General features: G+C 38.5%; 1 protein-coding gene and 1 long non-coding RNA gene across 2 annotated transcripts in view; one reads left to right on the top strand and one right to left on the bottom strand.

The window, feature by feature from the left end:
• LOC133570912 (uncharacterized) overlaps nt 1-14,111 on the bottom strand; it is a 37,353-nt gene that overhangs the window by 6,643 nt on the left and 16,599 nt on the right. The gene's annotated exons all lie outside the window — the stretch shown is intronic.
• Nucleotides 1,064-2,231, top strand: LOC140680195 (E3 SUMO-protein ligase ZBED1-like). The gene is made up of 3 exons (XM_072916626.1): nt 1,064-1,508; nt 1,654-1,689; nt 1,853-2,231. The coding sequence occupies exons 1-3, from the start codon at nt 1,407-1,409 to the stop codon at nt 2,195-2,197; spliced, it is 483 nt and encodes a 160-aa protein (XP_072772727.1). The 5' UTR covers nt 1,064-1,406; the 3' UTR covers nt 2,198-2,231.

The following is a 14,111-nucleotide window of genomic DNA, read 5'->3' on the forward strand; positions in this document are numbered from 1 at the left end:
CCCTTGTCACGCAACATTGATGACAATGAGGATTCAAACATGGACAATGACTGAGTTGAGTGGCCGCACGGTAGGCTTTCTTGGCGGAGGGGTCATCGGTTGTTGTTCTGGCTTAATAGGGCCATGTTTTTATTTGTGTGTTTGTACGTGCTAGTCAGTTTATGGGTGTTTTGTTTAATGGATGTGGTTTTGGTGGTCAGTAGTTTTGCGTCCGGTTTATGTGGCGTTGAGCGGGATCCATGTCCGTCTGTTCCGGCTGCGCGCTTTGGGGTTTTGTGTTGTCGGGGGTTTTGCCGTTGTCTTTGCTAACTTTTCTTTGTGGCGCGAGCAACCATGGCTGCTGGGTCTGGTGCGAGGGTGTGGCCGCTGTTCTGGTTTGTGGTGGCGCGTGCGCATGATGGTTTTCGGGGCGGGCGGACTTGCCGGCTTTATTTTTGTTTGTTGTCGTGTTGGTTGGCTCATCGAGTGTTAGCCCGGGCCTGCCCTTGCACATTGCCGCGCAGTTCTTTGCGCCTGATGTTGTGCCGTCGACTGGGTTGGGATAACATCGGCTGCTGCGAACACATTTCAATAGTCTTTTTTTTAAAAATCTCAGATACATGATGAATATGATGATGCTACAGTTAATTTAATACTATTTTTTTAACCCTGTTTTATATTCCCATTAGTAGAAAATGACTGTGTAAATAGATACATTCTGGGTGACTAATTTTGGGAATTCATCATTGATTTGGACAGTAGTGGGCCTGGCCCTTGAATTGATAGATGTGTTTATATTTTGCCAGGTCTGCCCTTCCATAGGCTGATCTTGGACGTGAGGACAAGGTGGAATTCTCTGTATCAGATGGTTCAGAGATTTATTGAGCAGTTCCCCGCCGTCCAAGCTGCTCTGATGGACCCACGGCTCAGGAAGCAGGCGGAGAAGGACCGGTATTTAACATTTTGTACTACTGCTACTAAATCTTTTAAGCCTGATTTGAATTATAATTAATAATCATAATTATTTACTTTGCAGAGTCAACAGCTTGGACATCACAGACTTTACGAAAGCCGAGGAGTTTGTGGAGCTGATGGAGGTGCTCCACACCTCTACTCTCTGCGTCTCAAGTGACAGACACCCCACCTGTGGTCAGATTATTCCAATTCTGCAGAAGTTGGAAGCCCACTTCACTGTCTGCCAGGGGGACTCAGCCTTTGTAAAGGCCATCAAGCAGGCCATTTGGGGTGATCTGTCTAAACGCTACCAAGTCCAGTTAATGTCTGACCTGTAATAATTTCAAAATTAAGACTTAATAACAGACAGTCTTCACATTCAGCTAATTTCCCCCCTAATTCTATGCTGTGTCTGTCCCTCATTTTCCCTCCAGGACAAGGACGTGCAGTCATTCCTGAAGGAGGCCACACTGATGGACCCCAGGAGGTTTGGATACAGACTGGAGGAGGATGTCGTCTGGGAGAGGCTGAAGAGAAGAGACGTGGCAGCAAACACAGTGGAAGCAGTAGCAGAGGTATTATTTGAAACAATTTATTGAACTGAAGCAATATTTTATTGTGAGACCTTCACTTTGGCTCTGTTGTACTTTAAGGACCACCTCAGCCTAAAGCAACATTGTGCTGAAAAACTAAATCAGTTTGAAATGTATTTTTTTCAAGCAGCCAGTGAAAGAGGCAGAGAGGCAAGAAAAGGAGGTGAGTTTAGCTCTTGGTGATGATCAGAGAGGGCATGAATTTAAACACCCAAACTACATTATTTAGTTATAAGGTCTGGGACTTTTAGATTAATTAAAAGCCTCTGAATAATTAGATTAAACATTCTAATTGAGTCCCACCATTTAATTTCATTGCTGTGAAGAAGAAGAGCACTCCCAGCTTGGATGACCTGTTTCCAGCGGAAGACGATAGTGAACTGCAGCCCATGAAGCAGAGGAGCATCCCAGACAGAGTAGACCAGGAAATACAGGTGTACAGAGGCCTTCCTTGCACCAACATGCAGGCCAACACTGCCATTTGGTGGTTTGGTAAGAGAGACACTCTGCCCCTCCTATATGATCTTGTTCAAACATATCTGTGTGTCCAAGCTAGTTCCACGCCAAGTGAACGTGTTTTTTCGACCGCTGGTGACACGATTAGCGAAGAGAGGGTCAGACTTGATCCTGAAAAAGCAGACATGCTAATTTTTTTGAAGAAGAATTGTTGATTGATGACTGTTGCGTTCTTACTGTCATAGTGTGTGTAGTTAGTATGTTGCAATAGCTGTAGTTAGTATGTTCCAATAGCTGTAGTTAGTATGTTCCAATAGCTGTAGTTAGTACCGTATTTTTCGAATTACACGTCGCAGTTTTTTTCATAGTTTGGCCGGGGGTGCGACTTATACTCAGGAGCGACTTATGTGTGAAATTATTAACACATTAACATAAAATATCAAATAATATTATTTAGCTCATTCACGTAAGACACTAGACGTATAAGATTTCATCGGATTTAGCGATTAGGAGTGACAGACTGTTTGGTAAATGCATAGCATGTTCTATATGTTATATTTATTTGAATGACTCTTACCATAATATGTTACGTTAACATACCAGGCACGTTCTCGGTTGGTTATTTATGCCTCATATAACATACACTTAGTCAGCCTGTTGTTCACTATTCTTTATTTATTTTAAATTGCCTTTCAAATGTCTATTCTTGGTGTTGGGTTTTATCAAATAAATTTCCCCAAAAAATGCGACTTATACTCCAGTGCGACTTATATATGTTTTTTTCCTTCTTTATTATGCATTTTCGGACGGTGCGACTTATACTCCGGAGCGACTTATACTTCGAAAAATACAGAATGTTCCAATAGCTGTAGTTAGCATCTTCCAATAGCTGTAGTTAGTATGTTCCAATAGCTGTAGTTAGTATGTTCCAATAGCTGTAGTTAGTATGTTCCAATAGCAGCAGAAGTGCACTTTTTGGAGAGCTGTATTATTTTCAGTTTTATGCCCAAGGGACTGATTTTATTGAACACTATATTATTATTTATACACCTATAGTGTTCACAGAGACAGGTTGTTTTTGTGTTACTGTATATATTTGTTTTTCTGAAAAATCCCACTTAATATACTTTGGGTAACAACAGTCAATATTTATTTATTTAATTAAATTTTTTGGGGGGTGGGGTAACAGTCAATATTTATTTATTTATTAGATTTTATTTTTTTCTTATATAATAAAAGTGAGCTTTTGTTAAACCAAATATTGTGTGTTTTTTCCATATACAACAACCTATCTGGATTCGATAAGAGAATCGATAAGGAATCAGTTCAATAAGAGGATTTGATAATGGGCTCGAACTCGATAATGTCTTATTAAACATCCTCCCTAGTGGTGTGTGACGTCAATTTCCACTTCCGCCTGGTCTGATAGCACCGGATGCCTTTTATATCCCCACATTCTATTAAGTTACATTTTTCATATTAGCACCATTATTGAATACGCCTGTAACAGTTCATAATATTAGATAAATGATTGACATAAGTATATATACTTATTTTCCCAGCTGAGCACAAGTTAACTGTGACTGGCAATATTTATTATATATATACACATATATAGATGGACCCCTCTGGCCATTACATCCTCCCCCCATAAAAAAAATCCCATACCCATAGGGGCAAGAAAATCGAAATTGACCTGCAGTGTGAACAAGGTATACATGTCAGACTGTTGCAATATCAGCCTCGTCATGCTGCCTTAAGACTGAATGTTAGTGAGAAGGGGCTTGGCTAGGATGGACAAAAATGCAACCCTTCATGCTTCACTCATTATTTGCACAACTAATTGAGTCATGTGACATCACAATGATGGCGCTAGTGTGCCACCTGACCAGTGTCTTAAAGTAAAATTCTTATTTATTTTATATTTTTAAAAAAACTTGACTGAGGCAGCAAAGGTTATTCAGTGCATGGTCCTTGCCACCGTGTTCAACTGATCTTTAAAAATTATGTAATATTTTTGTTTTACGATCAGAGCAAGACTTCTTTACCGGTACATTGCAACAAGAGACTTGTTTGAATGCTGCTTTTTGTAGAATACGACTGGATCGGGATAAACAGAAATGCAATCTGGCGATGCAGGGAAGGAAGACAAGTTGCAGGCTCGTGCACATAAACAACACACGCTGCTACGCCGGGGGGAAAAACACCAGAACTGAACTCCTGTAGATCAAACAAGTGTAGAAACAACAACAAAAGACGCCCATTATATATTTATTCACATTCATCTTCTAGTGATTAAAAAGCAAATAAGCCTGTCTTTTGTCCCGCCCACCTAACAAAGTAATTGCCATCTTCTGCTGTTTCCAGGCACACACACACACACACACACACACACACACACACACACACACACACACACACACACACACACACACACACACACACACACACACACACACACACACACACATTTAGATCTCAGACTAAGCAGTAAAATGACATTCTGACTTGAAAGCCTAACCATAATCTGAAACCCTATTTAAAAACTGTAATCTTAAACCTAATCTGAAATGCTAATCCCAATTAGAAACCCTAACCCTGAACTGAAAGCCAAACTGGTAACTCTAACATTTTCATATCAAATAGAGTTACATCGGGTCATCTCACAATAACCTAAAAAAATCAATTACAATCATTATTGATGTAGTGTTTGGTTATTAGGACGTAGCAAAGACTTGCAAGAGCACTGGCAAGTGAGCACAGTGTGGCTTTAACATGTGAAAATAATTGCATTCATCGTCACTATAGTTCCAATACGTTCAAATAATTGGATCTTTACGTTCCATTCAGCTCTAAAAACCAAAGTAAAACTGAAGAAAAAATATTATGCAGAACAGCAGATTTTAGTTATGTCCACACATTTTGTATTGCTCCATCTGCAGCCTTTACCCTGTCAGATTGATGATGTGACAGAACTGCATTGCAGAAGAGCTGATAGGCCTGCATAAGGACATCAAAAGTCATCACCTTCACATACAAACACTTTCAGCTAAATCAAAGTTAGATGTTTCCAGACATGACACTCAATGATGTTGAAGGTTATGGAAGTGTGTCAATGCACTGAACGTCAGCGTAGATTAAGACCTTGGCCTGTAGGGGACATCCTTGTTTCTTTTTTAGCTTTGAAACATTTGCATTAGACTGCAGTCAAACTGAACTGACATTTGTTGGCATATCATGTGAAATTAAAGTACATTCACGGGCACATGGGCAAGTAAGCAAAAAGTTTGAAAGCCTAAACAAAATGTCTGTGTAAAAAAAGTGCTACGATGATTTTTTTTAACGAACGTGTGTTTTTTTTATGTGTTCACTCTTTCCTGTTCCTCAGCACGTTGCCCTAACATGAATGTCATTTCAGAAGAAGAAATGTAAGCCTGCTGTAAAAATATGATGTTTTTGTGAAGAAACCAATAACAAAAAGTATGTGGTTCAAGGGTAATAGTCCCCTCAATAAATGAAAAAATAAAACAATAAGTACCAGGGTTTTGGGGTAAAGTAACAAATAAATGATTCACATTAATTTTCTCCTTATGGTAACAAAAATAACAAAAAAATTATAAAAAATGTTTTTTTTCGTTCCTCAATATGAAGAAAATATCCACTTGACTAACTTCTATAAGATTAGTTAAGTTTATTATACATTTTATTTACATACAGTATATACATATATATATATATATATATATATATATATATATATACGTATTTATACATAATACATACATACATACATATACACACACACACACATATACAGGTAAAAGCCAGTAAATTAGAATATTTTGAAAAACTTGATTTATTTCAGTAATTGCATTCAAAGGGTGTAACTTGTACATTATATTTATTCATTGCACACAGACTGATGCATTCAAATGTTTATTTCATTTAATTTTGATGATTTGAAGTGGCAACAAATGAAAATCCAAAATTCCGTGTGTCACAAAATTAGAATATTACTTAAGGCTAATACAAAAAAGGGATTTTTAGAAATGTTGGCCAACTGAAAAGTATGAAAATGAAAAATATGAGCATGTACAATACTCAATACTTGGTTGGAGCTCCTTTTGCCTCAATTACTGCATTAATGCGGCGTGGCATGGAGTCGATGAGTTTCTGGCACTGCTCAGGTGTTATGAGAGCCCAGGTTGCTCTGATTGTGGCCTTCAACTCTTCTGCGTTTTTGGGTCTGGCATTCTGCATCTTCCTTTTCACAATACCCCACAGATTTTCTATGGGGCTAAGGTCAGGGGAGTTGGCGGGCCAATTTAGAACAGAAATACCATGGTCCGTAAACCAGGCACGGGTAGATTTTGCGCTGTGTGCAGGCGCCAAGTCCTGTTGGAACTTGAAATCTCCATCTCCATAGAGCAGGTCAGCAGCAGGAAGCATGAAGTGCTCTAAAACTTGCTGGTAGACGGCTGCGTTGACCCCGGATCTCAGGAAACAGAGTGGACCGACACCAGCAGATGACATGGCACCCCAAACCATCACTGATGGTGGAAACTTTACACTAGACTTCAGGCAACGTGGATCCTGTGCCTCTCCTGTCTTCCTCCAGACTCTGGGACCTCGATTTCCAAAGGAAATGCAAACCAAACCAACCCAAACCATCAGTGATGGTTTGGGGTGCCATGTCATCTGCTGGTGTCGGTCCACTCTGTTTCCTGAGATCCAGGGTCAACGCAGCCGTCTACCAGCAAGTTCCATTTTTCTAATGATTGCTCCAACAGTGGACCTTTTTTCACCAAGCTGCTTGGCAATTTCTCCGTAGCCCTTTCCATCCTTGTGGAGTTGTACAATTTTGTCTCTGGTGTCTTTTGACAGCTCTTTGCTCTTAGCCATGCTGAATGTTTGGGTCTTACTGATTGTATGGGGTGGACAGGTGTATTTATGCAGCTAACGACCTCACACAGGTGCATCTGATTCAGGATAATACAGTGGAGTGGAGGAGGACTTTTAAAGGCGGACTAACAGGTCTTTGAGGGTCAGAATTCTAGCTGATAGACAGGTGTTCAAATACTTATTTTCAGCTGTATCACACGAATAAATTGTTAAAAAATCATAGATTGTGATTTCTGGATTTTTCTTTTTAGGTTATCTCTCATACAGTGGACATGCACCTACCGTGAAAATTTCAGACCCCTCCATGATTTCTAAGTGGGAGAACTTGCAAAATAGCAGGGTGTTCAAATACTTATTTTCTTGACTGTATATGTATATATATATATATATATATATATATATATATATATATATATATATATATATATATATATATATATATATATATATACATACATACATACATACATACATATATATATATATGTATATATATATATATGTATATATATATATATATATATATATATATATATATATATATATATATATATATATATATATATATATATATGTATAGGGCAGCACGGTGGAAGAGGGGTTAGTGCGTCTGCCTCACAATACGAAGGTCCTGAGTAGTCGTGAGTTCAATCCCGGGCTCGGGGGAGTTTGCATGTTCTCCCCGTGACTGCGTGGGTTCCCTCCAGGTACTCCGGCTTCCTCCCACCTCCAAAGACATGCACCTGGGGATAGGTTGATTGGCAACACTAAATTGGCCCGAGTGTGTGAATGTGAGTGTGAATGTTGTCTGTCTAACTGTGTTGGCCCTGTGATGAGGTGCGACTTGTCCAGGGTGTATCCCGCCTTCCGCCCGATTGTAGCTGAGATAGGCTCCAGCGACCCCCCGCGACCCCAAAAGGGACAAGCGGTAGAATATGGATGGATATATATATATATATATTAGGGCTGCAACAACTAATCGATTAAATCGATTAAAATCTATTATAAAAATAGTTGGCAATTAATTTAGTCATCGATTCGTTGGATCTATGCTATGAGGCAATTTTTTTTTTTTTTTTTTGTATTATTTATTTTTTATTTATTTATAAACCTTTATTTATAAACTGCAACATGTACAAACAGCTGAGAAACAATAATCAAAATAAGTATGGTGCTTTTTTTCAATGAAATACTGGAAAGGATGGAAATGTAGTTTGTCTCTTTTATCCGATTATTAATCGATTAATCGAAGTAATAATCGACAGATTAATCGATTATCAAATTAATCGTTAGTTGCAGCCCTAATATATATACATATATATATATATACATTTATATATATATATATATATATATACATATACATATATATATACATATATATATATGTATATACATATATATGTATGTATATATATATATATGTATATATATATATATATATGTATATATACAAACCCCGTTTCCATATAAATTGGGAAATTGTGTTAGATGTAAATATAAACGGAATACAATGATTTGCAAATCCAGTTCAACCCATATTCAGTTGAATATGCTACAAAGACAACATATTTGATGGGTTTTTTTTGTGCAAATAATCATTAACTTTAGAATTTGATACCAGCAACACGTGACAAAGAAGTTGGGAAAGGTGGCTATAAATACTGATAAAGTTGAGGAATGCTCATCAAACACTTATTTGGAACATCCCACAGGTGTGCAGGCTAATTGGGAACAGGTGGGTGCCATGATTGGGTATAGAAACAGCTTCCCAAAAAATGCTCAGTCTTTCACAAGAAAGGATGGGGCGAGGTACACCCCTTTGTCCATAACAGCGTGAGCAAATAGTCAAACAGTTTAAGAACAACGTTTCTCAAAGTGCAATTGCAAGAAATTTAGGAATTTCAACATCTATGGTCCATAATATCATCAAAAGGTTCAGAGAATCTGGAGAAATCACTCCACGTAAGCGGCATGGCCAGAAACCAACATTGAATGACCGTGACCTTCGATCCCTCAGACGGCACTGTATCAAAAACCGACATCAATCTCTAAAGGATATCACCACATAGGCTCAGGAACACTTCAGAAAACCACTGCCTTCTTCTGCTGCAGCGGAAGAAGGCTGCAGCAGAAAAGGGTCCCCAGTCGTCTTGGACTCCATGCCACTGGACCCTGACCCGATTCTATCAAGGGTTGTGTGGTGACTGTCTGTGCACCAGTCTCGCCACGTAAAACAAAGTCACGCACAGGCATCCTCCATAAAGGGATACACCCCTACCAGTATTAGGGCTTTCAATATTAATGCGTTAACGCATGTGATTAATAAAAAATTGCATTACCACAAATAATCCTCTGGACAAAACACTTGAAGTTTGTTGAAAATTCTGAGGAAATTGGTGCAGCTTCAAAAACACAATGAGCTTAGACTTTGTCTCAGTGTATCTACAAAGCCAGGATTAAACTTTAAGTCACAGTCTTTCTGGAATTGAACAACAAACACAACATGTAAACTCTTCGAGGTGTCAAATACCTCCTTTGTCATGTCCACGTATCAATCCAGTGCTGACTCAACAAACCGTAAGAAACGGAGGTATAAACTAGATATTATCGGCCGATAAATGCTTTAAAAATGTAATATCGGAAATTATCGGTATCGGTTTCAAAAAGTAAAATTTATGACTTTTTAAAACGCTGCTGTGTACACGGACGTAGGGAGAAGTACAGAGCGCCAATAAACCTTAAAGGCACTGCCTTTGTGTGCCGGCCCAGTCACATAATACCTACGGCTTTTCACACACACAAGTGAATGCAAGGCATATTTGGTCAACAGCCATACAGATCACACTGAGGGTGGCCGTATAAACAACTTTAACACTGTTACAAATATGCGCCACACTGTGAACCCACACCAAACAAGAATGACAAACACTTTTCGGGAGAACATCCGCGCCGTAACACAACATAAACACAACAGAACAAATACCCAGAACCCCTTGCAGCACTAACTCTTCCGGGACACTACAATATACAATATGGCCTCAGTATAAACCGTTTACTTGCCTAACAGAATTGCTATTGTGACATCCAGTGGACTCATTTAGAACAGGAGTTTCTTCTTTCGTAAAAAAAAAAAAAAAGCAGCTCATTTTTATACTTGGCAAACTCATCACGCGAGCCAAATGTCCCTTGAAACACGGAATAGTCCCGTATTTAGAAACAAAAGTATGCGTTCCGTATTGAGATGTAAGGGACGCACTTTGTCCAGTATTTTTATTAAGTAAGTCGCCAACAGAGCTATTTTATTTTCATGTTCCCAGGTTGGTGCGCCTTGTAAAATAAAAAGATAAATCATGACATCACACGCCAGTTTTGACTCGGCAGTTTTGCCACAATAGCCAACACGCAAGGAGCAGGTATCTTGTCAGTACAGCAGATAACTTAAGTAAATGTACAAAAGTTAATGTGTTCTGTTGTCTATGGTTGCAATAAGTGCAATATTTATGTAAGCATGTTTGTTTCGTTACTGAATGCTGTTGGTCCAAGGTCCAGCACCCTCTTGAAACTATTAGTGGTGTGGTTTTTATTCCACTTTAATGAGCTATGAGTGTGCATGTGTGGTGTTTTTATTTAATGACAAATTACACAATAACCTCACTGAGAGGATATTTTATTCATAAATAAAACACAATTGAAATGTTGCCAGTCATAATATTGAAACAAATATCTCACATCTTTTGTCACAGTAGTTTTCATAGTGATAACAGTTGGATACCTGCTCTATCATAAAGCTACACACTGTATGTATTCTGTTTTAAGTTGTGCAAAACATACTTCTGTTAAATAAATATATTAATTTTAATTCTGTTAAGTTAATTATGAAATATTTCTATTTAAGACAAGAAAAAACAAAATGTGCACTTTATTCTTAGTATTTTTACTGTCACCAAGTTTTGAGCAAAGCAATGACTTGCAGTTCAGTAAAACATTTAGGAAACATTCCCGTATGACATTTTGACTACCTAATTGCATTTGAATCCAAATATAAGGGTATTTTCTTAAGTAAATGCTGTGAATAACCTGTGATTAATTGTGATTGATCTCACTTGACAGCCCTAAACTTTAGGGCTGTCAAGTGAGCCCTAAAGTTTAGGGCTCACTAAACTTTAGTGAGCCCTAATATAGGGCTGTCATCACTTGACAGCCCTATATTAGGGCTGTCAAGTGATGAAGTATATATATATATATATATATGTATATATATATATATATATATATATATATATATATATATATACAAACCCCGTTTCCATATGAGTTGGGAAAATGTGTTAGATGTAAATATAAACGGAATACAATGATTTGCAAATCCTTTTCAACCCATATTTAGTTGAATATGCTACAAAGACAACATATTTGATGTTCAAACTGATAAACATTTTTTTTTTTGCAAATGATAATTAACTTTAGAATTTGATGCCAGCAACACATGACAAAGAAGTTGGGAAAGGTGGCAATAAATACTGATAAAGTTGAGGAATGCTCATCAAACTCTTATTTGGAACATCCCACAGGTGAACAGGCAAATTGGGAACAGGTGGGTGCCATGATTGGGTATAAAAGTAGACTCCATGAAATGCTCAGTCATTCACAAACAAGGATGGGGCGAGGGTCACCACTTTGTCAACAAATGCGTGAGCAAATTGTTGAGCAGTTTAAGAAAAACCTTACTCAACCAACTATTGCAAGGAATTTAGAGATTTCACCACCTACGGTCCGTAATATCATCAAAGGGTTCAGAGAATCTGGAGACATCACTGCACGTAAGCAGCTAAGCCTGTGACCTTCGATCCCTCAGGCTGTACTGCATCAACAAGCGACATCAGTGTGTAAAGGATATCACCACATGGGCTCAGGAACAATTCGGAAACCGACTGTCAGTAACTACAGTTGGTCGCTACATCTGTAAGCGCAAGTTAAACTCTCGTATGCGAGGCGAAACCGTTTATCAACAACACCCAGAAACGCCGTCGGCTTCGCTGGGCCTGAGCTCATCTAAGAAGTAGAAAAGTGTTTGTGGTCTGACGAGTCCAAATTTAAAATTATTTTTGGAAACTGTGGACGTCGTGTCCTCCGGACCAAAGAGGAAAAGAACCATCCGGATTGTTATAGGCGCAAAGTTGAAAAGCCAGCATCTGTGATGGTATGGGGGTGTATTAGTGCCCAAGACATGGGTAACTTACACATCTGTGAAGGCGCCATTAATGCTGAAAGGTACATACAGGTTTTGGAGCAACATATGTTGCCATCCAAGCAACGTTACCATGGACGCCCCTGCTTATTTCAACAAGACAATGCCAAGCCACGTGTTACATCAACGTGGCTTCATAGTAAAAGAGTGTGGGTACTAGACTGGTCTGCCTGTAGTCCAGACCTGTCTTCCATTGAAAATGTGTGGCGCATTATGAAGCCTAAAATACAACAATGGAGACCCCCGGACTGTTGAACAACTTAAGCTGTACATCAAGCAAGAATGGGAAAGAATTCCACCTGAGAAGCTTAAAAAAATGTGTCTCCTCAGTTCCCAAACGTTTACTGAGTGTTGTTAAAAGGAAAGGCCATGTAACACAGTGGTTAATATGCCCTTTCCCAACTACTTTGGCACGTGTTGCAGCCATGAAATTCTAAGTTAATTATTATTATTATATTATTTGCAAAAAAAAAATTAAGTTTATGAGTTTGAACATCAAATATCTTGTCTTTGTAGTGCATTGAATTGAATATGGGTTGAAAAGGATTTGCAAATCATTGTATTCCGTTTATATTTACATCCAACACAATTTCCCAACTCATATGGAAACGGGGTTTGTATATCCATCCATTTTCTACCGCTTATTCCCTTCGGGGTCGCGGGGGGCGCTGGAGCCTATCTCAGCTACAATCGGGCGGAAGGCGGGGTACGCCCTGGACAAGTCGCCACCTCATCGCAGGGCCTACACAGATAGACAGACAACATTCACACTCACATTCACACACTAGAGCCAATTTAGTGTTGCCAATCAACCTATCCCCAGGTGCATGTCTTTGGAGGTGGTACAGTTATTTTTATTTATATATTTATTTAACCAAATCATTATCATATTGTTGATGTAGATGCCCATATCTGCTGTACAGATTTAGAAGTGTGCGATACTTCTCTTGTTGCCTTATTTGTATTTGTGTTTATTAAATGTTAAGGTAGAATGTTATTAAACAAAACCAGTTTTCTTTTAAACAATATAGACATTTTTTACAGTTGTTTATCTTTTTTATGGAGGAATGTAGTTAATCATAGAACTGGCACCCAATGTTATTTAAAAAGTGTTAATTTTGAATGGAGAACCGATTCTGAATCGAATCGTTACTCCTAAGAATTGAATCGAATCGTGTGGTGCACAAAGATTTGAAGTGTGTGCGCGTGCGTGCGTGTGTGTGTGTGTGTGTATGTGTAGGACGTAGATTTTTTTTTTAATAATGAGATTTGTCACAATAAAATCCATAAAAATAAAAATAGAATGTTCTTACTGCAATGTATAAAATTTGTAAAAATCAATGTGCAATCTTTCTTTCTATAACACTGATCAGATTGATTTCAGAGTTAATGATTAATGAGATTGAACATTTATTTAGCCATTCAGTATCATAATTTGTTTTTCAACTTTGCTTTTTCCTTTATTTTCTTATTTCTTTCTCGTTTCTTCTACAAATATACTTGGGCTTTAACTGGGTCAGCCTTCACTCTTTCTCTGTATTTTCTTAATATTTCTTTTCCACTTTTATTTATTTGGTTTTGGCCCGTTGGGGTCTTGATTCTTCCTTCCTGAACTCTACAATTACAGATCGAAACCAGAGGTGCATTGAATCTGACAACTAAGTAGGCTAAATAACTTTAAACTTTAATACATGCTCGGATAGGCCAGTATCGGCCAGTATCGGTATCGGATCGGAAGTGCAAAAACAACATCGGTATCGGATCGGAAGTGCAAAAACCTAGATCGGGACATCCCTAGATTGCATGTTCTCCCCGTGACTGCGTGGGTTCCCTCCGGGTACTCCGGCTTCCTCCCACCTTCAAAAACATGCACCTGTGGATAGGTTGATTGGCAACACTAAATTGGCCCTAGTGTGTGAATGTGAGTGTGAATGTTGTCTGTTTATCTGTGTTGGCCCTGTGATGAGATGGCGACT

The sequence above is a fragment of the Nerophis lumbriciformis genome, linkage group LG28, assembly GCF_033978685.3.
Source record: "Nerophis lumbriciformis linkage group LG28, RoL_Nlum_v2.1, whole genome shotgun sequence".
Taxonomy (NCBI): Eukaryota; Metazoa; Chordata; class Actinopteri; order Syngnathiformes; family Syngnathidae; genus Nerophis; species Nerophis lumbriciformis.

Coding starts and splice junctions, on each gene's coding strand:
- LOC140680195 (XM_072916626.1), top strand. CDS start 1,407: ATGGACCCCAGGAGGTTTGGATACAGACTGGAGGAGGATGTCGTCTGG. Junction 1,509..1,653: donor CAGTGGAAGCAGTAGCAGAG/GTATTATTTGAA, acceptor ATTTTTTTCAAG/CAGCCAGTGAAAGAGGCAGA. Junction 1,690..1,852: donor CAGAGAGGCAAGAAAAGGAG/GTGAGTTTAGCT, acceptor ATTGCTGTGAAG/AAGAAGAGCACTCCCAGCTT.